The 27,738-nt window shown below is 39.0% G+C and overlaps 1 protein-coding gene across 5 annotated transcripts in view; it reads left to right on the forward strand.

Moving 5' to 3' along the window:
- Positions 1–22,831, forward strand: part of P2RY8 (P2Y receptor family member 8) — a 29,990-nt gene extending 7,159 nt beyond the window's left edge. For 4 of the 5 annotated variants that reach the window (XM_010727192.3, XM_003203116.4, XM_010727215.3 and 1 more), the window contains one exon: positions 18,415–22,831. In XM_010727192.3, the coding sequence (XP_010725494.1) occupies positions 18,483–19,556 (1,074 nt within the window). In that variant the 5' untranslated portion in view covers positions 18,415–18,482 and the 3' untranslated portion in view covers positions 19,557–22,831. Of the gene's footprint in view, positions 1–8,878; positions 9,718–18,414 lie in introns of those variants that run through there. The other variant, XM_019622690.2, reaches the window with a different exon arrangement.
- Positions 22,832–27,738: the final 4,907 nt, after the last annotated feature.

The following is a 27,738-nucleotide window of genomic DNA, read 5'->3' on the forward strand; positions in this document are numbered from 1 at the left end:
TCGAAAGATCATCTAGTCCAATCCCCCTGCCTTAGCAGGAGTACCTAGATAAGCTCACACAGGAACACGTGTCTCCAGAGAATGTCTCCAGAGAAGAAGACCCCACAAGCTCTCTTGGCAGCCTGTTCCAGTGTTCTGTTACCCTTACTATGAAAAAGTTTTTTCTCATATCAAATTTTCATTGATACCTTAATCTTTGTGATTCTCATCTCATAGAGCACGAAGTCTTTTTTCATATCTGTCTTCAAGGGGTTAAGCTTTCAGAAAAAGCCACCAATTCAGAGTTCCTCATTTTCTAATGTGTATTCAAAGACACCTGGGTCTGACTTGAAGAAGTATTGAGCACTTAGAGATTCAAATATAGTATATCGAAGAGTAATGTCAAATGCTCAGAGAATTGAGGACTTAGGCAACTCAGGTTCTCCATTGCTTATTTTCCTGTTTGCAATACAGGGTCAAATAATTTTCATAATACAGAAAGGCTGAAGATAAAAACTTTTCAGTTCTTTTTGAAGCACTTTTCATCAACATTGCAGGCTACAGAAATACCCACAAATAAATTATTTATTTGGCATTCAGAACAAGAGGTTGAACAGTGCACTTAACATAGGGCCTAGTTGTCATTCACTGAATAGTGAGAAGAACAGTCTAAAGCTTTCTGGTGGTTTACTTTGCTTTTGGAATATTGCTAGGAGGGCACTGGTTCCAGTACAAATCTAATGGAAACAGGCAGGCTTAAACTTGTGCATTTTGCATCCAGTTGAATTGTTAAGTTTCTTGGCACTTGGACTGTTTGCCTCTCTTCAGCTTGTTGATTTCCAGCTTTTCCCTACTTTGATCATTACACTACAAAGCAATCAGGGGAACCTGCTGACAAGATTTGGGCTCCCACATTCTTCAGTAGTTTATCCATCCATTAGAGCAATAACCTGCCTGAACTATAAGAGCACTCCTTGACAACAAAGGAAAAAATATGTTCATAAGAGATACCTTCTCCTCCCCTCAATTTCAGGTCACAGCACAATTGATGATTTCAATTATTCATTATTTAAATAATTAGTGCAATGATCAGTGGTGTTGTGGTCATTAGAAATACATCGTCAGTAAAAAAGTTTGCAGATTTTTCACAGCTGCAGCTAAGACAAGTTGGCTGCTAATATGAGAGTGTGACACTGCATTAAACTGGACCAAGATTAAGCCCTTCAGTTAAGCTAAACTCTTCTTTATACCTGCATGCAATGTCTCCTCATGAGCCTAAATTGTAGATAATATCAGTTGCCCTTTCTTGGTCCACTGATGCCATCACTCCATCGTTGAAGGCCACTGAATTGGTCAGGCACAGTCTGCCCATGGTAAGACATGCTGGCTGTCTCGGCTCAAATTCTTGGCTCATCTGTGCCTTAAAATAGCTTTCAGCAGAACGTATTCAGTGATCTTCCCAGGCACAGAGGTTAGGCTTACTGGTCTGCAGTTCCCAGGGTTCTTCTTTCTCACTTTTCTTGAAAAGGGGAGTGATGTTTCCCTTTTTCCACTCATTGGAGACTTCACCTGATTGCATGAATTTTCAGATATGGTGGAGAGTGGCAACCACATCAGCCAGTTCCTTCAGGACCCTGGGATCCATGTTGTCCAGCCTTATAGACTTCTACACTATTCAGCCTCATGAGGTGGTTGCTGACTTGGCTCTGCTCTTACAGTGGGAGGGATTTTTCTCCTCTGAGCCCCGCCTAGATGTTCAGGGATGTGAGAGCTGTGGAAATCTGATTGCCAGTGCAGACACAGGGAAAGAACTCATTGAGTACCTCAGCCTTTGCCATGTCTTTTTAAGCCAGTTCTCCTTTCTCATTTATCAAAGGGGTACAGTGTCTTCTGTCTCCTCTGCCTGGGAGAATGCTACAAAAATGCAGAATTGAGGCAGGCAACTTATTTCTCTGTTGAAAGCCTTTCTCACTTTCTGGTGACCATGGTAGGATGGGATATATGGACAGGATGTATGGTACAGAGCAACAGAACAAGTTGCCCAGGGAGGTTGTGGGATCTCCCTCCGTGGAGATAGTCATTGACATCCTGACATGGTCCTGCTCCTTTTATCAGTGGTGTTGAACCAGATGGACTCGTAAGTCTGTTACAATCTTATCCATTCTGTGATTCTATGATTCTCAAGGAGTTTCACAACAGAAAAGTCAACTTCTGAGGACCTACTAAGATTTTGGGGGATTCATTAGCTGACTGAGTGGGATTACAGTATGGAATATTTGTCATGAACTTTGATCTAAAGAAAAGGCATTTGGACTTCTTCAAAAGTAGGAAAGGCAAGTACATTTAATTGAATGCTGCTGAAGCTTTCAATAGACAGTGCCAGTAATCCATCCAGTATGGGACTGGTTTGCAATATCATGATCATCAAGAGGTAAACTAGATGCACAAGCCAAGGAGGTACTGCTGCAGAGGAAGCACAATCTCAGAAGGTAGAGATGGGCATTTGTGGCTAATAGTCATTGCACAGTAATCAGGCCTCTGCAAATTCATAGGCCTAAACAACTTGCTGGCATTTGCTCCAACCTCACAATAAAAAAGACTTCCTCACAAGCTGAATTACCAAAATGTAATCTTAATTCTAACACTGAAAAAAAAAAAAAAGGCTTTAGAAGCTGAAACCCTCTGTTGTTTTCACTGCAAGTGCTAAAACTCAAGACTGAGATCTTCCTTAGCTTAGAAGGAAGGTCTGAAGTGAACCACAGCTGTGGAGGGGGAAGATTACTTTTAAAGCTGTATCATTCTGAGAACCCAATATGCTATAAATAGTCTAAGCATTTGCTGAGGACTTATCAGAGTAAATCCTAGTAAATCCTGCAGCTGGAAGAAAGGTGGTGATGCCATGTGCCTTTTAATCCTGTTGATGCTGAGAGTACTCTCTACAAACTAAAGATGTTTAACTGGTTGGAACCAAACATTTTTGCATAGATTAGCCACTATGCTATAGTTATTTTTCTACAACGTATCTTTACTCCTGAAGCTGAATTTGTTCCAGTTTGCGTGGTGCAACTGAGTTATAATGTAAATGCTGAGAATGAAAAAGCATAGTATTTTGTTTAGTGCTTAAATGGAGACGTCCCAATTTATATGTTTTATATGAAGTGACTAAGAAGATCTTACTTACTTACCACATTCCCTATTTGAGGAATGTGGGCAGTACTGTATTTTCTGTTTTTTTGAGTTTCTGTATTTTCAGTTTTTGATCTTTCAAGCTTTTTTTCTGAAATAAAACTGTTGCAAATATCTTGCTCCAGGGGAAAGTTTGATTGTAATATGTAATATGTTGTTGTGGCTGGATCTCCTTGAAATCTCCAGCAAAGTGTTGAAGGTTGCAGCTTTCTCATGGACCAAGATATTTCCTCTTGTCTAACTTGCTTGCTGTTCAGAGTCTTATTCTAAAATGCTTGATTGTGAGCTGACAAGGTATGGGACATCTCAGCTGGATCCATGGAGATACGAATACATAATATGATAGAGCAGAGTGAAAAGCAACTCTTCTTATTTAATGAAAGGAAGAAAGGAAGAAAGGAAGAAAGGAAGAAAGAAAGAAAGAAAGAAAGAAAGAAAGAAAGAAAGAAAGGAAGAAAGAAAGGAAGAAATAAAGGAGGAAAGAAAGAAAGAAAGAACTGTAAAAGTTATCATTTCATTTACAGCTAGAATGCAAACAGCAGTGGCACATGATATGACCTAAAAATAGGAGTCGAGTATGAACACATGTTCAGCCTAAAAAGTAGTCAGTCTTGTGATTAGTGTGACCATTTCAAAATATTTCCTGTTGTGATTGAAAAACCTTTAAAAAGAAAGGATGGGTTTTATCTGAACAATTTCTAGGTGTCTTCTCTTTCTCTTAGTCTTGGAAAAAAAAAAAAAATGGTTTTCTTCTATGTTAAATCATCAGACAAATAAAACTAGATTACAAACCATGCTTTTTGCATAGTGTAGTTTATAGCACTATATAACAGAGTGCTCTAAAGCCTATCAATCTGTATGCAAATGACTTCAATGTGTACCTTATAGAATGCCTTAGAGGTAACATCTAAAGAGATGGTGTGGGAGCGGTAAGTAGTTTTGAACTGAGGAAACCGCTTTTTATATTCAGTTTTTGTGTTTGCTACTTTTTGAATTTTTTTTTTAAAGTGAATCAGAGAACTGAAAGAGGAACCTGCACTGAGCAGCATGTCCTAACTTGTAAAACATTTTCCCCACATCATGTGATGAAAAATATTTTATCACTGCGCTCTTACCGTTGCTATCTGAGAGGTTCAAGCACTACAGCTTTTCTCACCTCACCTCTGGTTCTAGAAGGGGCTGCAAGAATTTACTTTGCCTTTGTAGACTCTTTTAGGAGTATATCATTCACAAACTTTACTAAAGAAGGAAATAAATTTATTTTAAAGCTTAAAACTCTGCTTTACATTTCTTCCTCTCTATTTGTGTATTTATGACTGTGAGGCAGAGCAAGAGACTGAAACATACACAGGAAAAAAATAAGGAGAGTAAAACATCTCTCCTGAAATTTATACTGCGTTTATATTTTTGAGATGAGAATCTTCCTGAGATATTTAAAATAAAAGGGACCTGGATCTGTTTCCTTTAGTCCACGAATGACTTCCAGAACAGTGGCTTTTTCCATCATTTGGCTGCCTATCAGCAGTAAAATCCCTGTGGGTGGTGATGCTTAGAGACTACCACAGGCATCAGTGACTCCACCTCATACACCCCACCTGGTCTCCCTGCCATGTGCCTGGTGCCATGTGGATAGACCCTGTTCTATTCATAATTTCAGTTGGGCTGGGCCACCCTGTGGGAAAATATGATGATGATCCTGCTTCTCTGACCATGGATCCCAAAACAGAGATGGGAACAAAGTTGTAAGAAAAATTAAACAACCTCCACTTTTTTTCAAGAGAAGCAGTTGTCGGTGCTGGTCTTCTTGAATGTAACTGCAATGGGCAGGAGGGCAGGCTGTATTGCAAGAGCACAATCCTGTCTTTGCTTCCACAAAGCAGAGTGCACCCTCAAGGTTTCAAAAGAGAAGACCGCTAAGAGGATTGTGGGAAGATTTCAGCCTCTGTCAAACCACCACCGAGGGATGTCCCAGGAGCAATTCTCCTTCGAGACTTATGCCTCTACAGCAGAGGCACAACAGAAAAAGGGAACCAAAACCTTTCGATAGGGAAGCCCTCACGAGAGTTCAGGTTTCAAGCTTAAAGTTTTCTTCTAACAAGTCTCATTTCTCATCAGTTATTTCCATGTATTCTGCATTTCTTTGGGGACAGCAAGCTGTACTTTTGCGCTATAGCAATACTGATAAATTAGTCAGCTCCAGTGAGAGCTTTTGGTCACTGGAACTCTGCACCAGTAGCTGATAGCAGTGCTGCCTGGTGCAGGTCTGGGTTGTTAGGTCCCTCCTCCCCACTGGTTCCCTGGTGTGGTGCAGTGGCTGGCTTAGGCCTGGAATGTTCTGATTACACTGCATGCCATCACACCATGGAGAAAGCCTGTCAGCGTGGCATAGGCTGGCACTGGCAAGGTGACCTCAACAGCAGAGGATGGCCCTGGGACTCAGGGGAGGAGCCTGATCCCAGGTCAGGGCTTCTGCTGCTGAGCAGGTCCAGGACAATGGTAGAAGGCTAGGTCACTAGATGCTGCTACTGACATTATATTCTACTTATTTTGGTATTTAAGTCTTCAAAAGTCTGCATCACATGTTGATGCAGCTGAACTGTTTGTTGGATGTGACACACAGTTTCCTGCAATACAATCATACTAATCCTTTAGCAGACCAGCCTATAATGGCAGAGCCGTGTCAGTGTTTGTCCTGACCATACAGTTTTTAGAGGTTGCGTCTTTCCATCAGACTCATCTGATAGCTAAATATCAGATTCTCAGCCATACAACAGGGCGATCACTCCCATCATTTTTACACTCTTTGCAAATCTGTAGAAATACCTTCTGGGGGTAGGAAGGCCCTACAGAGGGATCTGGAAAGGCTGGATCACTACACTGAGGCCAATGGGATGAGGATCAACAAAACCAAGTGCCAGGTCCTGCAATTTGACCACAACAGCACCAGGTAATGCTACAGGCTTAGGGCAGAGTGACTGGAAGACTGTGTGGATGATAAGAACCTGGGAGTTGGCTGACTCTCAGCTGAACATGAGCCAGTAGCATGTCCAGGTGACCAGGAAGGACAATGGCATCCTGGCTTGTATCAGGAACAGTGCAGCCAGAAGGAGCAGGGAAGTGATCATCTCTCTGTACTCAGCCATGGTGAGGCTGCACATCGAGTGCTTTGTGCAGTTTTGGGCCCTTCACTACAAGAAAGACATTGAGGCCCTGGAGTGTGTACAGAGAAAGGCAAGGAAGCTGTGAGGGGTCTAGAGCACAAATCTTATGGAAAGTGGCTGAGGGAGCTGGGATTGTTCAGTCTGGAGAAAAGGCTCAGGGAAAACCTCATCACTCTCTACAATGACCCTGAAAGGAGGTTTTAGTGAGGTGGGGGTCAGTCTCTTCTCCCAGCAAAGAGTGACAGGACAAGAAGGAATGGACTCAAGTTGAGCCAAGGGAGATTCAGGTTGAATATTAGGAAAAATTTCTTCTCTGAAAGAGTGTTGCGGCTCTGGAATGTGCTGCTCATGGAGGTGGTTGATTCACCATCCCTGAAGGCATTCAAGAAGTGGAGAAATATTGGTGATAGGTGGACAGTTGGACTAGATGAACTTGGAGATCTTTTACAACCTTGGTCATCTTATGATTCTATGGCAAATATCTTGGGTTTGTTATGACTGTTATACGTGATCTACTTCAAACACTGCAGAAGCTGTTTGTCCAGTTCCTTCCTGGATTTTATTAATATCTTTTCCTGTCCTTTAAGAATACAGAGGATTTAATAACATTCCCACCCCCAATGTGTGTGTCATCCTGAACCATACGCTTTTCTGTGCCAAATGGCTTTCTTTAGTCTTCAGTTTAAAAGCTGTAACCTTAACTTTTAGCAACAGAAACTTTGATTGTTTTAGTTTAGATTGAACTGTTTTTCCTGTATAGGCTCCAACTGTGCCAAACTTTTCCTTTTCTCTTAGTATATTTGTATATTTTCTTATGCGTCAATTTCCAGTCATACATTGGCACTCCAAGCATTCAGTAATATTTTAAAGAATGTCACTTGGAGGTCTGTAGTGGTACTGATAACTCACATTTTGCTTCCAAGGAGCTATCTCCTTCTGCTCTGTTGCTATTATTGACTTACTGGATCATAATCATGCTAGTTTTCAAAACACTTCAGTTTGTTTTTAGATATCCCATGAATTTCAGTGTCTTACTCTTCAACACACAGTTTTCACACAAACTTAAATAAATATTATAAGGTACATGATCATCAGTCCATGATATAATTTCCAGATGTAATTTATTTATTTCTTATTGGGTGATGTTTTAACCTGTGCTACTGAAAGAGCTCCCATCTGCAGGAGCTTTTTCTCCAGGTTGCTTTCCCTTTTTCCTGTAAATGCCTGTTCTCTTCAGAAAGTCAGACTTGCAAGTCCGTCATGGGATTACTACTTTATAGTATGCTTGTGCTTTTCTTCAGCATATTTATTTCTCAGCCAGATTATTACCTTCATTTTATTTCAGTAGCTTTCAGCAGGGCAGGAGTTTATTTTCCCCTTCATTTTCATCTCTTCAGGTGAAGAACATTGGTTATGCCATTTTCAAGTGTTAGAGTAAGACAATTGCATTTTCTTTTGCCGTACCTGAATTTTCTGTCAAGTTCCTCTCTGTTCTCTGTATTTGTCCTTGTCACTGCATTTCTCGAGGTATATATTAAAGTCTCATCTCACATGGAAATACACTTTAAGACAGGCTGATCTCTGGACCCCTGTTTTTTTTTCTACAGTGCTTTGGTCCTAGTGAAGCTCAAGCTTCAAATTTTATCTGACAAAGTTTTTCATTAGGACTTGGAGTTCTTGTACTGTAGGATTGCTTTCCTTTCATGGAATATCTGAAATTAGCTCTATCAAGTCACCTAAATGTCAGGATCATAAAAATTGCTATAAATACACTTTTTTTTAGTACATTGGTCAATAAATAACACCCTCTAAAACAGGAAATAATCCTTTTTTTTTTTTTCTTTCTTAAAATTTCTAAGATTTCTCTTAATGCCTCATACTGCAATGATCCATTTATCTCAGGGCATTTCACTAGTGGTGATGGGAGCTCAAGTTCGAGTAAAGCCAACAAGTTGTTGCAATGTGTTGCTCGTAGATGAGAATACAGACTAGGCATCCCTTCCCCACCCCCAAATTTTCATTAAATTATATACTAGCACACTTCTTGATTAAAATTAGGCTGCTTTATACTTCTCAATGCAGAAAAGGTATGTTAGACAGGAGTATAATCAAATTTTTACCTTATTTATACATTTAAGTTACCTATGCACAGTGAAGATTTGTGAGAGACAAAAATCTTAACTAGAACAACAGTTGCAGCTTAGTTCAACTGATAAGATTTCAACTTTGACCCACTGTGTCACCTGCATTCGAAGACTTTCAGAAGAATGAAATGGTAGTAGATGTGGTTTCAGAGTGCTATTCTTGTTACATCCCTGTATATTAGTGTGGTAGCACAAGTAGTTGCAAAGGAACCGAACAAGTGGAGGAGCTTTTGTTAGAAATCACAGAATCGTAGAATCATAGAATTGTAGAATCATAGAACGGCTTGGGTTGGAAGAGACCTTAAAGATCATCTAGTTCCAGCCTGCTGAACTGGAGATAATGAATTAAGGAAAAAAAAAAAAAAAACAACAAAAAAAAAACATTTCTTTTGTGTTACCAGTCATACTTCTGACTGGTATCAAATTGAGAAATCAGGAAAAAAATGGCAAGTTAGGAGAAAAAAAAAAAAGGCAAAAAAAATCTCTTATTTTGCATCTTTTCTATTCTGCTGTGTACGCATGTAATGCTGCTTTTAAAACTAGGTCATGCATGCTAACTGCTCATGTAGTTATTTCTGAGATTTCCCTAACACGTTTGTTTCCAGTTTCTGCGCAAAATGTCTTACATTAATGCTAAAATTACACTATATTCTATTCTAAACTCCAAAAATCATGTCAAATTAACCTTTCAGCTACACGTACAATATGGTGGAGTGAGCTTTTTATGGACTGCAGCATATATTAAATTGATCAACAGCTAAAGATTCTCATATCCTTAATGCAACTGGAAGAGAAAGCTATGGTTATTTCTTTTTCTTTCTTTCTTTCTTTCTTTCTTTTTTTTTTTTACTTTGTGCTTTCTTTTTAATCTCTAAAGATAATCTTCAAAAACACACATACAGCTCTACCTCAATTCCTTTGGACTAAGCAGGAGAGGAAACATTCAAAAAGAATTTCACAGAAGAGATGAAAAGATAGAAAAGATATAGTTCAAGCAGGATATATATACATGGGCTGCTCTGAAAGTAATGCCTCTATTCATGATGTTGGGCCATAGTATAAGAGGCAGATGGTGGTGGTATGGCAGTAGAGGTTGAAGCTTCCCACCAATATTCTATTACATTTTGTTGCTGTTTGACAGATGGGAGAGAAGGAGCAGTCTGACAAAATGGCACCTGATATGGAAGTGTGTATGGACCAAAAATGTGTCACTGCATTCCTCCACATGGAAGAAATGGCATCCTTTGGTATTTGTTTACGCTCACTAAATGCTGATGGAAACCAAACAGTGGATGTGAGCACAGTAAGGCAGTGGGTGGTGCATTTCTGCAGTGGCATCAGAGATGTGAAAGATAAGCCATGTTCCAAATGGCTACATGCACAGCTGTCAACTCCACTGGTGCAGATTTTTATGAGTCCAGCATGTATGCACTTGTTCATCACTGGCAGAAAATGCATAGCTAATGGTAGTGATTGTGTTGAAAAAGAGTGTTTTGTTGATGATAATTTGCTCTATCAAATAGTGTTATTGTGCTCTTTGTATCTGTTGTAGTTTCCACAGAAATCATGGAATCATAGAATGGCCTGGGTTGAAAAGGACCACAATGATCATCTAGTTTCAGCCCCCCTGCTATGTGCAGGGTCGCCAACCACCAGACCAGGCTGCCCAGAGCCACATCCAGCCTGGCCTTGAATTGTCTATCACAAATGGCCTTTGCCAACAAAGTATTGATTCTTTCCCTGACAGTTGAATTCAGAAGGGAAATAGTCTCAACTATACATTTGACTTTCACAATGACTGTGTGAGGTATTTACTCATAGTAGGAGGTAACTGCAGACCAAAAAACGTTTGTCAATCCTGGGCATAGACAATATGCAAAGATGCAAAGTAATACAGAAAACTAGTTCATGTATTATTTAAATTTAGACTTTTTGAGATTGACGTTTATAAAAATATCAATGTTTTGCTATAAGTCAATACTGTTTAATAATTGTTTAGTGGCAAGCTACCTGCAGCCCTCTGGCATAGGATCATTCCATGCGGCTCAGGACATCTGCTGAGGTGGAGTATTTTGCAAACTGATTGTCCATTGCCATACACTCTGGGTAGCCATCTGATAAAAACTGCATGAAGTCAATGTTCCCTGCCAGGAATCAGCAATTTTTCAGTTAACTGCTTGCGTGCATGCTCTTGCTCCATGCTTAAGTGCAAGACAGCATTATTTCAACAAGAAGCAAGTTACCTTGTGCTGTTGAGAAATAAGAGCATGCACATGGACAGTGACCTTTGCTAACACTTCTTAAAATATCAGGCTTAAAAAAATCAGGCTTACAGAGTCTGTGTGTGTAGGAAAGACTGATATACACCTGATACATTCTAGCTATGAGCGTAATAATCAGAATAATTTAAATCCACTTTAGGATGCTTACTTAGTCTGACTGAAATTTAGACCAGCCTAGAAAATTGGTCAGTGTAGTTATACAAATTGACCTGAGACTGCTCATACCATTGTTGAAAGCTGCCTTGAAACTGCAAACCACTTTGTTTTATGATGAAACCAGCTCCTTGGCAGCACTTAGAATCATAGATTCAGGCTTCATGTACTGACTGTCATAGCACAGGACTATTCCACAACCTAATGTTTATGGAAATACTAATATTTCCATAAACCTGAATATGCCAGAGATGAACTTTTAGAGGATGGGATTGACTAGGTTCACTCTGAACAGGGTTACTAACACGGAAAATACAGGCTGTATATTTGCAAACTGTTACCAGTAATAGAATGAACGTTGTTAACTGCAGTGTTAGCAATCAGCACAGAATCCTAATTTTTTAATTTATAGTTAGCAAAGGCAAAAGTTCAAGTGCAGTAATATTCAACTATCAGTAAAAATGTATGTTACAGGAGAGACGTGGGGAAATGTAAATGTAGCTATGTACAGTTAAATTTTCTACTTAGCTAGTTCTGTAGAATCAGAACAGTACTTCCATGTGATGTTTACCCATCTCTAAACTGTGTATTTAGATTTTACACTCAGTGTGACTTTTTTTGTTTTACCATGGGAGCTGCCTGCTTGCATTCCCTCAGGCTGGAGAAGTACTCCCTAATAGGCATTAGTGGTAAGATTACTTTTCTTCAGTTTTGAATAAAGCTGCTTTCATTTAGGTTGATGCATCTGACAAACTCAACAGGCATTTACTACTCCATTACACTAAAGCTGGTAATGTTTCCACATTTCTTCGCTTTAAAAATAGAAGTTTTCTCACCTCTAAGTGTGAAATATTTGTGGAGGGAAGACACTTGTGTTTTGCCTTGACCTAACTATTTGAGGTCAGACCCATAACCACCATAAGATTTACTTTGACAAGGTGTACCTAAAAAAAGACTGAAATATGTCTCTGCAAGAGTTTCTAATCAGTATGGCATTTCTAAAGTCACTCTTTCAGTGTAAAAATACTTCACATTTTGTAGTGGAGGCATGCATTTACTTTTCTTATGTATTTTACTTGAATAATCTTCTGTGAAAAATACAAAATTTTATTTGTTCAAAGCTAAATGACATAGAAGGTCCAGAATTTTGCAGCTAGTTGGTTGTTGTCAGTATTGTTTGCTTGGAAATACAGATCAGTACCTGTACACACAAAGGCCAGTGGCATCCTGGCTTGTATCAGAAATAGTGTTGCCAGCAGGAGCAGGGAAGCGACCATGCCTCTGTACTCAGGGGGGGCTGCATCTCAAGTGCTGTATTCAGTTTTGGGCCACTCACTACAAGACAGACATTGAGGCTGTGGAGCATGTCCAGAGAAGGGCAGTGTATCTGTGATGGTCTGGAGCACAAATCTTATGGGAAGCAGCTGAGGGAACTGGGATTGTTCAGTCTGGAGAAGAGAAGGCTCAGGGGAGACCTTATGGCTCTTTACAATTACCTGAAGGGAGGTTGTGGTGAGGTGGGGATTAGTCTCTTCTGCCATGTAATCATCAATAGGATGAGAGGAAATGGCGTCAAGCTGCACAGGGGAGATTCAGGCTGGATGTTAAGAAATAATTCTCTGAGAGATTGGTCAGGCTCTGGAACAGGCTGCCTAGGGAGGCGGTTCAAGAAACATTTAGATATTGTACCGATGGACACGGTTCAGTAGGAAATAGTGGTAGCAGGCAGATGGTTGGACTGGACGATCTTGGAGGTCTTTTCCAACCTTGATGATTCTATGGAAAGTACACAAGCATGTTCATTTCTTGAAAGTTTTTTTTTTTTTTTTAAGAAAATAAGTTAAAGACTTTAATAAAGTGTGAAACAATACCTTTGTGATAGAGTGGCTACATCCTTGGCAGCATTTGATGATCTTTGCAAGTATGATACTCAGAACAAAACAGAAACAAAAAACCTCAGCAAAAAGAACAGCAAAGGCCAAATACAAAGAAGTTTCTTAGAAGACAGGTTCAGATCTTGACTGAGCAAACAAAACCTTTGGCTTGTTGAGGTATAGCATTAGGTGTTAAAATTTCCACAAAAGTTTATTGCAAGTGAGAATGAACGTCCAGGGAAAGCCTTTGGCCTCTTTCAGCAAAGTCGGCATTTAGTTCTGGGAACGTGATCAGCAACACACTCATTGACATTCCTCAGCTGGGTGAGCAGGAACACTTAGAGAAATGCTTCTCTGAATTATTTCAGTAATGCTTGGGGAGCAAGAACTGAGTTGTGTTTAAAAAAAGGATACTTCTTGTTTTTCCTCATATAAAACCCTTTTGTCTGTCTAAACATCAAAGTGTTTGTCACTTTTCTCACAATTCGAGATGTTATCCCTTGGCCTTCCTTGCTATTTCGTCTTTTCATACCCAATCTACAAAGGAAATTAACGATCTGTTTTCTACACTGGTCTAATATTCTGTTAACTCGACAGGAACTGTAAACTCAACAGTCCAGCAGAGGTTGAATACCCAGAAGGAATATTACATGTAGAGGATTCCTAAGTTTTCATCACTTTTAGCTAAATTTAGTTAGAAATAAACTATCCTAATCCTTTAGCTCTCATTACTGTATTGTTAATGATAAGCAGAGCAAGTAAAAGAACTTCAGTGTTACTTTTTGCTAAAAATGCACTATCTTGATTTAAAAAAAAAATACAAACCAAAATTTTTACTCACATTGGCTTTCATTAAAAACTTTTAATATGACTTCCTTAAGCATTTACAATAAAATATGTGCTTTTATTTTCATTCTGAATATGTTTGCAACTAAGTTCAGCATTCCATGTTGGTTGATTTGTTTATTTTCCCGGAGCGTGAATCATGCTGTCCTACATACCTCAGCTAGAGTAGTGTCTTTCTAAAAGTGCAAAGATTTCAAAGGATTCTGGAAACAAGGAGTTAATATTCTACTCAGGAATGCTTTACCAGGTAGTGAACCAAATTAATGAATCAGAATAAACACTAGAAGGCTTTCTGCTTACTGGCATGCTTTGAGATTTATTTTTCCTCCTCAAATCACAAAACTTTTTACAAAATGGTAAATCTATTTTCAGTCAGCTCACAGGCTTTTCAGTCTTTCTTGCAGGTGCACTTGACACAACAGGAAAAGAACAGATGAGAGAAAGGAAATACCTCAGTTTTATTTAGTAATCTCCTAAAAAGAAAGTAGACATCTCTGTTGTTACTCTTCCATGACAAAGAAATAAGAGAGTTCTCTTCTCTTCTGCTTTTTTAGTCTTTGTTTCTTCGTATACCTTTTACTATTTTATTTGCCATCTTTTGTCTGCTGAAGGGAAAGAAATCACCATCCCCGACAAAAGAATCACTAAGCAGCTTTCACCCTCAGTTATGATTACAGCTTACTGAAATTACAAGTGAACCTTTTGAGTGCTCCGAGTGAGGAAGTGTGAAAAGGAGCAAAAATATTCTCTCCAGATTTAGCGAGGGGTTAGTACCTAGTATTGAACTGAAATACACCAGTCTACTAAATGTTCCAGAAATTAGGTATTTCATAACATTTCTCTCTCTATGCCCAAATTTCTAGGGCTACTGTAAATGGCAATATGACTGTACTTTCTCATTTGAAGAATCCATATCAAGTCTTTCTTTCTGTCTACCTACATCTTCACTTGTCATAGTTCAGACACAGCTGTTGCCAAAATAAAACAACATCTTTCTTACAGGATATTTATGTAAGAGAATGCATGTTTACAGTTTTGAAACCAGAGGTGAGATTTTATGTTGTAAAATTATTCTGCAGGAAATTTTCTCTTGCAGTGATTCATGGCAACTCCATTGAATTAAATTGTACTGGAAGCCTGGAATTGCAGGAAAGCAGCTCATAAATGGAAGGAGAATGTAATTATAATACTAAAAAACAACCAACCAATGAAACAAAAAAAGCAACAAAAAAACCCAACCAAATAACAACAAAAAAACTTTCTTGCTTTATTTATGACATTTTCAACTAAAACCACAAGTGACAAACACAGACTGTGGTTGCCATGGGGGAAGGACTTCATATTACCCCAAATGAGATGGAAATATAGTTGTAGTACTAATAGACAGAATAATGGGGAAGCATGTTGAAATGCTGTGTTGTGAATCCAGCGGCTTCATTCATCCACTGCTGTTAAAAGGAAAACATCAAAAATAGTGGTGACTCAGAGCAGGAACTGCTGGTGGTCCGTGTTTCATGAGCAAGAAATTCAGGATTAGTGATCCAGAAAGATTTGGCAAAAAGAAAGGCAAAGATGAAGTGGTGATTTTCTGTACTCCACATTTCCATAAGAAAACTTGCAAGTCTTCCATACCCTGCAGGCTCCCTACTCCTCTGCAGAAGGCACTAAGGAACTATCACTGCTTGCGATGGACATCTTTTGTAGCTCTTTATGATGGACAATTTCCTTACAGAAAACCATGCCAAGGGGACCCACCATTTTTGGAGAACTTTTGTAGGCAGAACAGCAAAGCCCAGAGCCTTACAATCCCAGTTCAAGGGGTGCCTAAATCTGGGAGGCAATTAGGTTTTACTGACAGTTCTGTCCCGTAAATGTATAAAATCTGCCTTTAACCCTTAATGGCTCTGAATCCCAACTGTTTTGCATATTTTAGCATCTCTGTGTGTTGTTCCCTTCTTTCTTGTCATTGTGTACTTTCTGAAAAAGCAAGTTTATGTCCAGATCTGGGCTCCCTGGTGCGAAAAAAGACAGGGGTCTCCTGGAAAGAGTCCAGCGGAGGGCCACAAAGATGATAAAGGGCCTGGAGCATCTCTCATATGAGGAAAGGCTGATGACCTGGGTTTGTTCAGCTTTGAGAAAAGAAGACTGAGAAGGGATCTTATTAATGTTTATAAATATCTTAAATGTGGAAGTCAAAGGGACATGGCCAACCTCTTTTCAAAGGTCTGTGGGGACAGGATAAGGGGAAATGGTTATAAATTAAAGCATAGAAAGTTCTGCACGAATATGTGAAGAAACTTCTTCACAGTAAGGGTGACAGAGCACTGGAACAGGCTGCCCAGGGAGGCTGTAGAGTCTTCTCCTATTTCTAAGTTATCTCCTTTGGAGATAGTCAAGACCTGCCTGGAAGCCTACCTGTGGGACCCTGCTTTGCAGGGGATTGGACTCAATGATCTCTAGAGGTCTCTTCCAACCCCTACAATTCAGTGATTCTGTGATTTATTAGCTGCTTTCAGAAAATATGTTTGTGATTATTCCTTATATAAAACTCAGTGTAACAGATATTCGACAACTTTGTGCCTGGTGTGAAAGTTTTAATGGAAATTTTCACTTGTACTTCAACCTCACAAATACATATGCTTCTTATAGGAATAGCATCTGGAGGTGAGATCTCTCAGTCTCTGAGTCCAAAAGTCTTTCACTTTCACAGGCTTAACATTAAAGTTCTATAAATACTTTGGAATAGATAAAACCTTCCTGTTTGTTTTGGGAAATATAGGGTTGCTAGGCATGAATGGCTGTCACTCGACAAAGATTTTTAAGGCAATAATGGGTTCATGTTTACTAAGGTTATTCGTGGATAGAACAGTTGAAATAGATGGCATTACGTTATTTTTTTTTTAAGAGCTATGTGTCAGTTAAATGCCTTTTCTAGTTCCCCTGAAAATTGAAGAGTTGGTTTTAATTCTTGATACAACTCCACTGACAAGAACAGAATTTCATCTGCAATGAATTTAGTTCAAAGCATTTTTTGCAGTTGTGATTATGTGTTCAATTTCATGTATGTATTCAGAACACATCTCTGACTTCTTTGCAATTTCTATTTTCTTGTTATTACCTGTTTGATACTGACTCTCACTATTTTCAAATATTTTTAGGTGACATTTGAAGCACTTATTGATCAGATCAAGAAACTACAGAAATAGGCCTACACTGAACTTCTTACTGCCGTGGCTGTGGTTTTTATAGTTTTTCTGGATTGCACTCTTTACTTTTAGAATTGAATATTTCTTTTTCGCACTACAGCCTTTAGAAGCTTCATTTTTTGCCAGGTCTCAAGACTCATCAACAGTTATGTTGTGAAAGGGCTAAGAAGTTAATCAGTAAGAGCTTTGCTCAGAAAGCACCATTTTTTGGCAGAATGGCTTTTGCCAACATGAGATACTCAGCACTGTGGGCCGACCACTACTCTGAGGGACAGACACACTGCTCCAAGGTTAAGACTACACAGTTACATTAAAGGTCTTATTTGACTAGATCTGAGCTTAAGTGACACTAACTGCTAGCCTCTATTGTGGCAGGTGTGTCTTGGAAAGAGATACTTGCATTAAACAGTGGAGGTGATCAGAGTCCATGTAAAGGGATATGCTTGTACTCACTCTCTGTTCCTCTTTATTCATAAAAACACCATAGATGTATCCAAAGTTATCAAATGTCTTGGCCTGGAATCCTTGAAAGGTCCATAGTTCCATTCTTCACAGAACGTGCTGTTCATTGACCATCTGCCTTTCACACCATTCATTGCCATTTCTTCAATTTTTGACCCTTGGCTTTTGTAAAATTACATTCCTGTACTACATGTATGCATCTAGTACTTTGAGATATGAGTTCCTGTTTGCAGCTGCTAAATAATGCTGCACTGTCTACAGTAAGCCAAACCATAAGCTACTTGTGTCTGCCAATAAAGGTTTATAAAGGTCAGACAGTGAAAGCATGGGTCTTTTTTGTAGACTGCTAAACTGAAACTCCTTTTGCAGAATTACGGGTGACACTGATAAGATATCTTTCAAAAACCGAAATGCAGCATCTGTTCTTTTAGATAGAAGAAGGTGTGCGACTTCTTTTGCTGTTCCCTCTAGCCTTTAAAGCACACAGTCTGTCCCTGGCTTTTGATTATACATGGCCTTGCTCTTACATTCAGTTCATATCATAGATATACAAAAAATAATTGATTGCATGTTCTCCTTTCCCCAGTTAAATATATATATATATATATATATATATATTTAGCATTTACTTGGAATAGATTGCTATTTCATTGGACAAAAAAAAAAAAACAACAAAAAAACACCTCAAAAAATATTCAGTATTACAAGACAGCAAGGTCTTGACATCCAGAGTATATAGAATGGATTTAGCTCTTGAGGAACTTATGGTATAGTGTTCTAATGCAGACATCAATTTAATTCCAGTTTGTGATCTTCTCTGTGTCACAATCACATGACAATGAAGTGTGGTAATGGTAATGTATAGACTGTAAAACTATCAGAAAGCCATTCAGCAAAGAAAAAGTAGCTGTTCAAAGCTAGAAATAAATGAGACAGATAAAGCAATGCAATAAGTAGAAGGAAGAAGGCAGTTTTCAGAAAATTTTAATTGATTCAGTTCATTCAGGAATAACATCAAATGAAATTGGGCTTTTTAAAATTAATACTTAATTACTATATTAAGCATGTTTGCAATTTCTGCTTTGACGTATTGCTTCTCTTTCTTGACATTTTCTCTCTAGATTTTCAAGCCAAGTGTTCATGATATGATCAAGCTAGCTTACAGAGAACAAGAACGCTCTTTTGAATAATGGTTAAAAACGGATCCCACCTGGATGCTGAAACACTTGCAATGCTTCAAAATAAAGCTATCTCCATCACTCTCCCAGTGGTATATACAGTGGTGGCTATTATCAGTATTCCTGGAAACTTTTTCTCCCTTTGGGTGCTCTGCTGGCACATCAAACCCAAAACACCTTCTGTTATCTTCATGATCAACCTGAGCATCACGGATCTCATGCTGGCCTGCTGCTTTCCCTTCCAGATTTCTTATCACATATATGGCAATCACTGGACCTTTGGCAAGACTCTTTGCAGCCTTGTGACTGTGATGTTCTACTCCAACATGTATTCTTCCATACTGACTATGACCTGTATCAGCATAGAGAGGTACATGGGCGTGGTGCATCCCATGAAGTTGATCAAGTGGAGGAGAAAAAGATATGCCCTGGGTGCCTGCATGGTAATGTGGATTTTCTTGCTACTAGCTTTCTACCCATTGGAAAGCACAGATCTGACTTATGAAGTGAAAGAACTGGAGATTATAACTTGTTTTGATGTCCTCAAATGGGAGATGCTGCCCAACTTCGCAGCCTGGGTAGCCTTTCTTCTCACCCTATTTGTTGTGCTCTTTCTGATTCCTTTCATTGTAACAGTTGGATGCTACATCGGCACCATTCGGAAGCTTATTCAGACATCAAGCAGATATGGTAACAGGCAGAAGACTAGATCCATATACCTGGCAATTATAGTTCTTTTGGTATTCATCACTTGCTTCGCCCCCAATAATTTTATCCTGCTTGCACATATGATTGTCCGTCTGTTTTATAAAAGGAGTTTGTACCCTGCCTACAAACTCACCTTATGCTTAAGTTGCCTCAACAACTGCATAGATCCCTTCATTTATTATTTTGCATCTAAAGAATTTTACCAGAAGTTCATGCAAGTTTTTCGCCCTAAGGTACCACTGAGTGACAGCCTGGAAACTAGAAGAGAAAGCTTATTTTCTGGCAGGACCATGTCAGTCAGGTCGATGTCAAGTGGACCTATGGATGGCTTAGAGGGAGTGAAGATCTGTTTGCAAAGGCAAGAAAGTGTGTTCTAGCCTCAAGCTGGAAAGCACCTCTGAGTTCCATATGCAGAGGTAGATAATGTTTCTTTTTGAATAGCTACTCTGAAAATAACTTTCTCCAGTGACAGACATCAAACCATATTCATACTGTGCACGCTACTTTAGTAAACAACTGTTTGCTGATAAGAAGTGCAAGCACAAAAGAAACTGAGTTTATTCAAAAAACCACTGAAGAAAACCCAACATAGTTTTTTAAGGGTTAGCCTGGAATTAGTCGAAAGGATAAGTTTAGAACAAGAACTACATTTAAGATGTAAAATTTCAAGCATTACCCAAAGCTTGACGTCCTAGATGAATGTGAAATATTGCTGTATATGAATGAGTTAAAGCTTATGTTGAAGAGGGATTTGGGAAAGGGGAGTTATTTTTCTAAGCATTGTGCTTTGGGTTTTTTTAATGTATTGCTTTCTCTCTTGTATTTCTATGAAAGAATGAGTAAACATAGCTTGTCATTTTACCATTAATGCTTAATACATAGCCACTGTGAATTCACCACAACACTCACCCGACTGTTTATCGGAATCAAACCACACTAACCTTTGAAAAGGTTAGACTGACTCATATTGTTTACTTCAATTTTATCTAGCAAAATATCTCATGCAATGAAAGAAAAGCTAAAACAAAGAATATTTGAGACAACTTCAACTGCTGCATGGATTACATTTTCATTTTCTGAAATTACTCATTTCTCAGGATGGAGAAGGAGGTAAAAGAAGAGAAGACAACTTAATGTGTTTAAAGTAAAAACAAAACAGAAAGAAAAAAAAATACACACAAAAAAATCCACTGCTTACTTGCTTGGGACTGTAGTGTCCAAATCCAGCTCATTCAGTGTCATTTTCTTCAAGCATGCCCTACACAGTTGCCTGCTCTACCCCTCTAAAGAAAGAAACAATAATAATAATAAAGAAAGCTATACAAGACATAGCACAGTACTTTCAGTAGTTTGGACGTATGCCTTATTTATCTACTCTGTCTGAAAAGATACACAGGCTGGGTTTTTCCTAAGAAGTCCCATCATCACAAGACAAAAATTCAATTATACATGTTTTGCAGGCCCACATGATAATTTAGCATGATTTTGCCTTGCTTTCAAATCCCTCTTCCATCCACTTAAAGCATTACAGCTTTCTCTCAACCAAAACTGTCTTCAACACTTTGGCAGAAACTGTTTTGTCACTTACCCTAATGTCCCTTTCTTTCTCCCTCTTTGTTTTTTTTTCCTTTAACATGCAGATAGTTTTCTTTGTTATTTTTTCCAGCTCTAATGTGGATTTTCGTTCTGTTTGATTTTGAATTTAATCTTCAAGCACTTATTGCATCCTGAAATGTGCTGAAATATCTCTAATGTAACTGACATCAAACAGAGCAGAAAAGGCAGAAGCTTTGCACGTTGGACGTCAACTGTTATACTTTGAAAAATACTGAATTGCTCCTTTTGCAACACAGAAAAGCTGCTCACAACTGACTGAAAATGTTCTTCTTTCCAGCTTCACTCAACTCACCATAATACTTCATCCTTTTCTCAACCATGCATCAAAAGCAATAGGAACAATATACCATGCAGGTACTTCTTCATATCAGCTGGCCTCAAGTTAGCTCAGATTAGGCAAAATTTTCAGTTTTTGTTAGTGGGATTGTTTCTCAGAAAAGGAATGTGGAAGTGAACAACATTTTGAATTTGATGGTGCATGCTATGAAGCTTTGGGGGTTGTTTTAAAAGAAGAAGATAAGAAGTCACTTCAAAAATAACCCAACGAACTGCTCTTTGACACTGGAAACATGTCCTCAAGGGACACCAGAAGGTGTAAGACTACTACCCTCCTTGTTCAGTGTATGTGAGTTTAAATGTATTTTTATGTGTATATATACATACATATAAGCATATGTTGCCATTTAAGAAGTTGTTGTGAAGTTCATATCTATACTGCCTTCAGTTTAGGGAAACACTGTTTCCCACAGCATTCTTCTAAAGAGCCTGGCAGCCTGTGGCTTGGACACGTACAGTCTTTGCTAGAATAAGGAATGACTGCATGAACAGGCCAAGAGAGGTTGTGAATGGACTTAAATCCACCTGCTGGCTAGTCATGGGTGGTGATCCCCAGGGGTTGGCACTGTAGCCTGTTCTGCTCAGTACAATACAACCTGAATGAGAGCACTGAGAGCACTCTGAGCAAGTCTGCAGATGACACCAAGTTGGGAGGAAGTGTCAATCTGCCTGGGGGTAGGAAGGCCTACAGAGGGATCTGGACAGGCTGGATCACTGCACTGAGGCCAATGGGGTGAGGTTCAACAAGACCAAGTGCCAGGTCCTGCACTTTGGCCACAACAGCACCAAGCAATGCTACAGGCTTAGGGCAGAGTGACTGGAAGATTGTGTGGATGAAAAGGACCTGGGGGTACTGGTCAACACTCAGCTGAATATGAGCCAGCAGTGTGCCCAGGTGGCTAAGAAGACCAACAGCATCCTGGCTTCTATCAGAAATAGCATTGCTATACTCCTGTATTCAGCTACGGTGAGGCCGCACCTCAAGTACTGTGCTCATCCTGGGGCCCCTCACTACAAGAAAGACATCGAGGACCTGGAGTATGTCTGTGGAAGGGCAACAAAGATGTTGAAGGGTCTGAAGCACAAGTCTAATGAGGAGCAGCTGAGGGAACTGGGATTATTCAGTCTGAAGAAGAGGAGGCACAGGGGAGACCTTATTGCTCTCTACAATGTGAAAGGAGCTTGCAGAGAGGTGGGAGTAGACCTCTTATCCCACATAACTACTGATAGGACAAGAGGGAATGGCTTCAAGTTGCACCAGGGGAGATTCAGCTTGTATACTGGGAAACATTTCTTCTCTGAAAGAGTGATCAGGTGCTCGAACGAGCTGCCCAGGGAGGTGGTTGAGTCACTGTCCCTGGAGGCATTCAAGAAAAATGTAGATGTTGTATTAAGGGATGTGGCTTAGTTGGGAAATATTGGTGGTAGGTGGATGGCTGGACTGAATGATTTTGGAGGCCTTTTCCAACCTTGGTGATTCTATGGTTTTATGATTCTAGTATGAGATCTGGATGACATGCTTACTAGATTGCCTCTGTGGCAGTAATTTTACTGAGAAGCTATGGATATATATAAGCTCATGTTCTGTTTGTTGTTATTGTTGGGTTTGTTTTTTTATTGCTTAACAATTTAATGTCTGAATGTGCTTGAACTTTTTTATATAATAATAAATGAATAAATAAACAAACCATGAAAAGGACATGATTTAAGAAGTGTTTGCACCTATCATGTGCAAGTTACTTCTCTGCTTAGAACAAGGCATGGAAATCAAGTTATTAAATAAAATGAATTGGTTTTCCATTGCTATTGACCCTTTTTTCTACATCTCTGCAACTTTTAAAGTTTCTCACTTTTCCAAGCTCTCTGAAAACTGTCTTTTTTTCTTTTCTCTGTATACCTGTTCATTTACTCTTCTATAGTAAATCTTATATATAAATACTAGAGGCTGGCAATGGGATGCTCACAAGAAAAAAAAATGAAGAACTCATTGTTGAAATAAATCATGTACTATCTTTCCTCAATTATGATGAAGTTCATATTCTCAAAAGGAGTTGCTGAAAGCAAGATTTCAATCATGCTACTCATACATAATATATTCTTCTGGATTACAATCATTTTAGATTACATCTTTGTGCATAAGTGTGATCTTGTCAAACTCATAAAGTATAATCATGGAGAACATTATAGAGTAGGGGACAACACTAAGCTGAAATATCTTTCTAAAAGCCTTCTGACAAAGCCATTCGACAAAAAATCTGTCTGAAGTCTGGACTTCTACAGAACTCTCAGTCTTCCATGATTTGCTTGTAAGGCTTATGATTTTTTATATTTTCCTTTAAGTCTAAATAGCCGGAGATATGTTAACAGCTGAGGAGACTCTGAGGACTCTTAAAGAGGTTGAAGATGTCAACCAGGATACCCTTCTAAATTTTAGCGCAAATAAAATGCCACCTGCTTGATTATCTTGGCTCATTACAATGCCAAGCAGACAATCTTTCAAGAAGCTTTTTCTTCTGAAGAATTTTAGCTGTGGTGGTTCTCTTTCCACAGCTCCTGCATCAGTGTTCACATGACCTGGCTCTATCATATCAGAATTGTCCAGGAAAATGTGCACATTATCCTTTGAGGGAGCTGCCAAGGCTAATTCTCCCTTGAAGCTTTTCCCAATATCTTCCACATCCTCAACTGTTGTTGCTGGAATACAGGTGAGGTACAAGGAAAATGGGAAAGTGTTTCATTGAGTGCTTCAAATTCAAAGGAACTCAAAGGTTTGACTCCTGCTGTATATCTTGAAGACCTTGTCAAAGGAGAAAAGGCTTTGGGGAAGTATAAATAGATTCAAGTAAGATATGGGTGAGGGGCTGAAGAAGTAACCTCTATGGAAGCTGAGGGAAGTAATACCATAAGTGAGAGTATGGAAAAAGATGCAGGAAGTTTGTCTCCAACAGAAACCATCCATGGTTGGAGAATGTCTGTAAATAATTTTCTTCATAAACAGCCAATTTTACTTTAGAAACATGGAGCCCTTTCAGTGTGAAAGTTGGAAGCAGCAGCAACTCTCCAGATTCTTGCTGCAAAGAAAGGAATATGATTAACAGATAAATAAACCACTACCTAGATACAGAGCAAACACCTCACAGAGGAACTCAGATATCTAGAAATGTGGGCTTGCCAGGCACAGTTCATCTGATCAGAAACTAGATATTAAGTGTTGCTCTAAGTGTCTTAGCGCATGGCAATATACATCTTGATTGCCTGTTCTGTTTCTGGAATCCACGTGATAGCTGTATTTGCTGTCGGTTGTGTTCAGACATCCAGATGTTAATAAACTTTCACATTACCATGAAGCCACACCACGAAAGGAATGTTAGTATGCTGGGCCTGCTACTTTCTGCTTCTTGATAGCTTTCTTCTTATTCTGCCATCTTCACACTTTTAACAGGAGCTTGCTCATCTGATGGAAATCCATATAGGCTTATAAGCTGGTAAAAATATTCCTGGGGACCACAGCAAACGCACAAATAGACTGCAAGTCTCTCTCACTTCCTTAAACCTTTATGGCTCCACAAAATTCAAGACAAATATATGATGTTAAATGACTGTAGCTCTCACCTTGATGTTTACTTCTATTAAGACTGTATACAAACTTCTCACTTTAAAACTCTGCAGGGATGTGCAATGAATTTTTCTTCTTCAAAAGGATTCAGCAATGCAACATCAATGGCGCTATTTTCCCAGCTCCTGCTTACTGACCACAGGCTGACATTTTTCCTTTCCCTATATCACGTTGCTTTCCAGTCTGTGCAGAATGCATCAGTGTCTCACCACATTGTGATGAATAATGCAAATCAGTCAGTATGATTCTTCCTAAAATGTCAACATATTTGTAGAAAGACAACTATTTCCACATATTGCTGCTAAAGCCAAGCCTTCAATGTGGTAAAAAATAGATACAGTAGAGCAGATAACTTTTCTTTAATTGATAAATCTGATCTGATCAAGAAGGTAGAAGACAAAAATAAACTCTGTAAGCTAACAGTATTTAATCTAGATTTTACACTTGCATTTTCATAAAGGTATTTGGGTCCCAGTTACTGCTGTTCACATAGTCGTGCACATTTGCTGATGAGGCATTAAATGCTGTTACAAGCAAGGTATCTTTATGATGTCCTCTTATAGTTCCTATTTTGTTTATACATCAACTTTCAAGACTATCTGACATTAACTTTAGTTCTGAGTATCCCTATGTGCGCGCATACACACACACAGAGCTATATTAGGTAATCCTTAGCTAAGTCTACTAAATGGTACTTCGAGTGCTTGTGGCTGTGGGTTTTTGTCCCTACTGGTTACAGTTGTGCACAACTATGTAAATACAGCAAAGCCATAGAAAAATGATGGAATCTACTGCCCTCATGTGGAGACTGGCATAGTAAACATACAAAGATCACAAAACGTGGAGATTCAATTAGGAAATCACTTTCTGGAAGAGCTGGAATTCCAGCTGAAATAAACGAAAATATTCCCTGCATTTTATCTTCATTTTTTTTCTGCCTTTGCAGCATTGTCTTTCCAGTAATCACTACACTGTATAAGCAGAAGAGAAGGAAGCCCTACCAGACCTAAAAGACCTAATCTATTTGTTTTTCATACTTAGACAAATGTAGATTTGTATGTGATGTAATATTTGTGTATGTTTTACATAAACACACAAACATATATAGTGTGCATTTTTTGTACATAGTACAGACATAATGTAAACATACATTTTCTGAAAGCATTTTATTAGCTTGTTCGTATGTCCTTTTGAATATAAGCAATCAAGACAAAGTGGGCTTCACAATCTGATATTTATTTTTCTCTGGAGCTTATGTAAGCATTAATAGGAATGAGACAGGGGCAGCACTGAGATGAGATGTAGAACCACAATTGCAGCACGAGGAGGCCATGTGCTTTAAGAGAGACCCAGGAATTTGAAATAGACCACTGCCCTACAAACATACAAAGAACTAGGAGTGTTGTCAGCAAACTCTTACCCCTCTGTCTCAGTGTCTGTAGGGTTATTCAGCACTGTCCCATTTTCTCCCCTGAGGCCATTTGTTGGCCCCGAGAGAAAAGGAAATTGCAGTTCAGAGAAGTTGCTCTCAGTGGCAGATGCACAGCTATGGCAACAGCTGGGAAAGAGCACTGCTTCTGTATCGTGTAAACTGGCACATATTGTTGTCAGGTGGAAATGAGCTGAAGGGAAACACTCCTTTCATATTTCTGCCCTGTGCTGTTGCTGTGGACCTGGTAGCTCATCCTCTTGGACAGTAAAAGGAGACAATTTGTCATTCATTGGGGTGTAGCTGTGTTCTCAGTGGGATTTTTTCAAGACTCTAGATTTTTCTGCCTTGCAACACCTCCCTGGTGGCAGAAGCACAGAAGTTAGTTTGAAGTACTGGCATCTGTTTTTTAATTCTTGGAAGGAACTTCCTTACACTATTTAAGTATGCTGGTGCTTCACCAAGGCTTGGATGACAATTTCTGTGTTAAAAAGGTGCCTTGTGAGTGTCTACATGGTCCCCGTGGGCACTGCTACATTCGTGTTTGATTTGGTTAATTCTACTTGTCCCATCAGATGGGCATAAAGCTGCCAGAGAGATGGGCTGATATGTCTTTGGCACGAGATATGTTGTACTCCCTCAGATGTGAAGTTTCTTCATAGGCAAGGTGTAATATCATTTGATAACTATGTGGGATAAACACCATTAAATGAAGTACATATAAAAACATGAATAGGGACATTATATAATACACAGACTCTGTATTTAACTGAAAATAATCCTGAATGACTTCCTGTGGTTTCCTCAAAAATTCCCTATGTTCTTGTAAGACTGCTTAAGATAAGAAGGAATTATGTGAAGCGACCATGTAGGCACACTGAGCTATTGCAGGCCTTCAAAGTTTTATAGAAGAGAACAAAGTCTTTAGACTTGAGCTGAAGAAAACTTATTTGATATTATAATTACGTTCTTAAAATTGAGCTAGGAGAGCACAGAGCTAGCAATTTTGTGAAAAAGATCTAAGGTACCCACTCTGAAAGCACTCCCTCAGTCTGGAAAAACAGCTCTTGAAAGTCTTAGGATTTTCCCAAAATCCACAAGATAAAAAAATAATGCAGATAATGTTGAATGATACAATTATGTCAATTTTAAGCAGAGGAGATTCCCTGGAGCTGATCGCTGTTTGGTGAAATGGAATCCATCTTTAAATCACATATGTTCTCCCTACAGTAACAATGAACAGATACCTCTTCATGAATTGTGTAGACAAATTGGACTACAACAAGAATTTCAATGCCAGAAAGGCTTCTCAAAAACGTACATCTGAATGAATGAATCTGAAGTTGTCTTAGAAAAGTCAAACTGTCTTGTGAAAGATGAAATGTTTCATTCCCTTCATAGCGACACCTGTAGGATTCTCTACCTTCTTTGCAATGGAAATGTAGGAGGACAAGGGGAAATGGTTTGAAGTTGAGGGAGGGAAGATTTAGGTTGGATGTGAGGGGGAAGTTCTTTACTATGAGAGTGGTGAGGTGCTGGAACAGGCTGCCCAGAGAGGTTG

This window comes from Meleagris gallopavo, chromosome 1, assembly GCF_000146605.3.
Source record: "Meleagris gallopavo isolate NT-WF06-2002-E0010 breed Aviagen turkey brand Nicholas breeding stock chromosome 1, Turkey_5.1, whole genome shotgun sequence".
Lineage (NCBI taxonomy): Eukaryota > Metazoa > Chordata > Aves > Galliformes > Phasianidae > Meleagris > Meleagris gallopavo.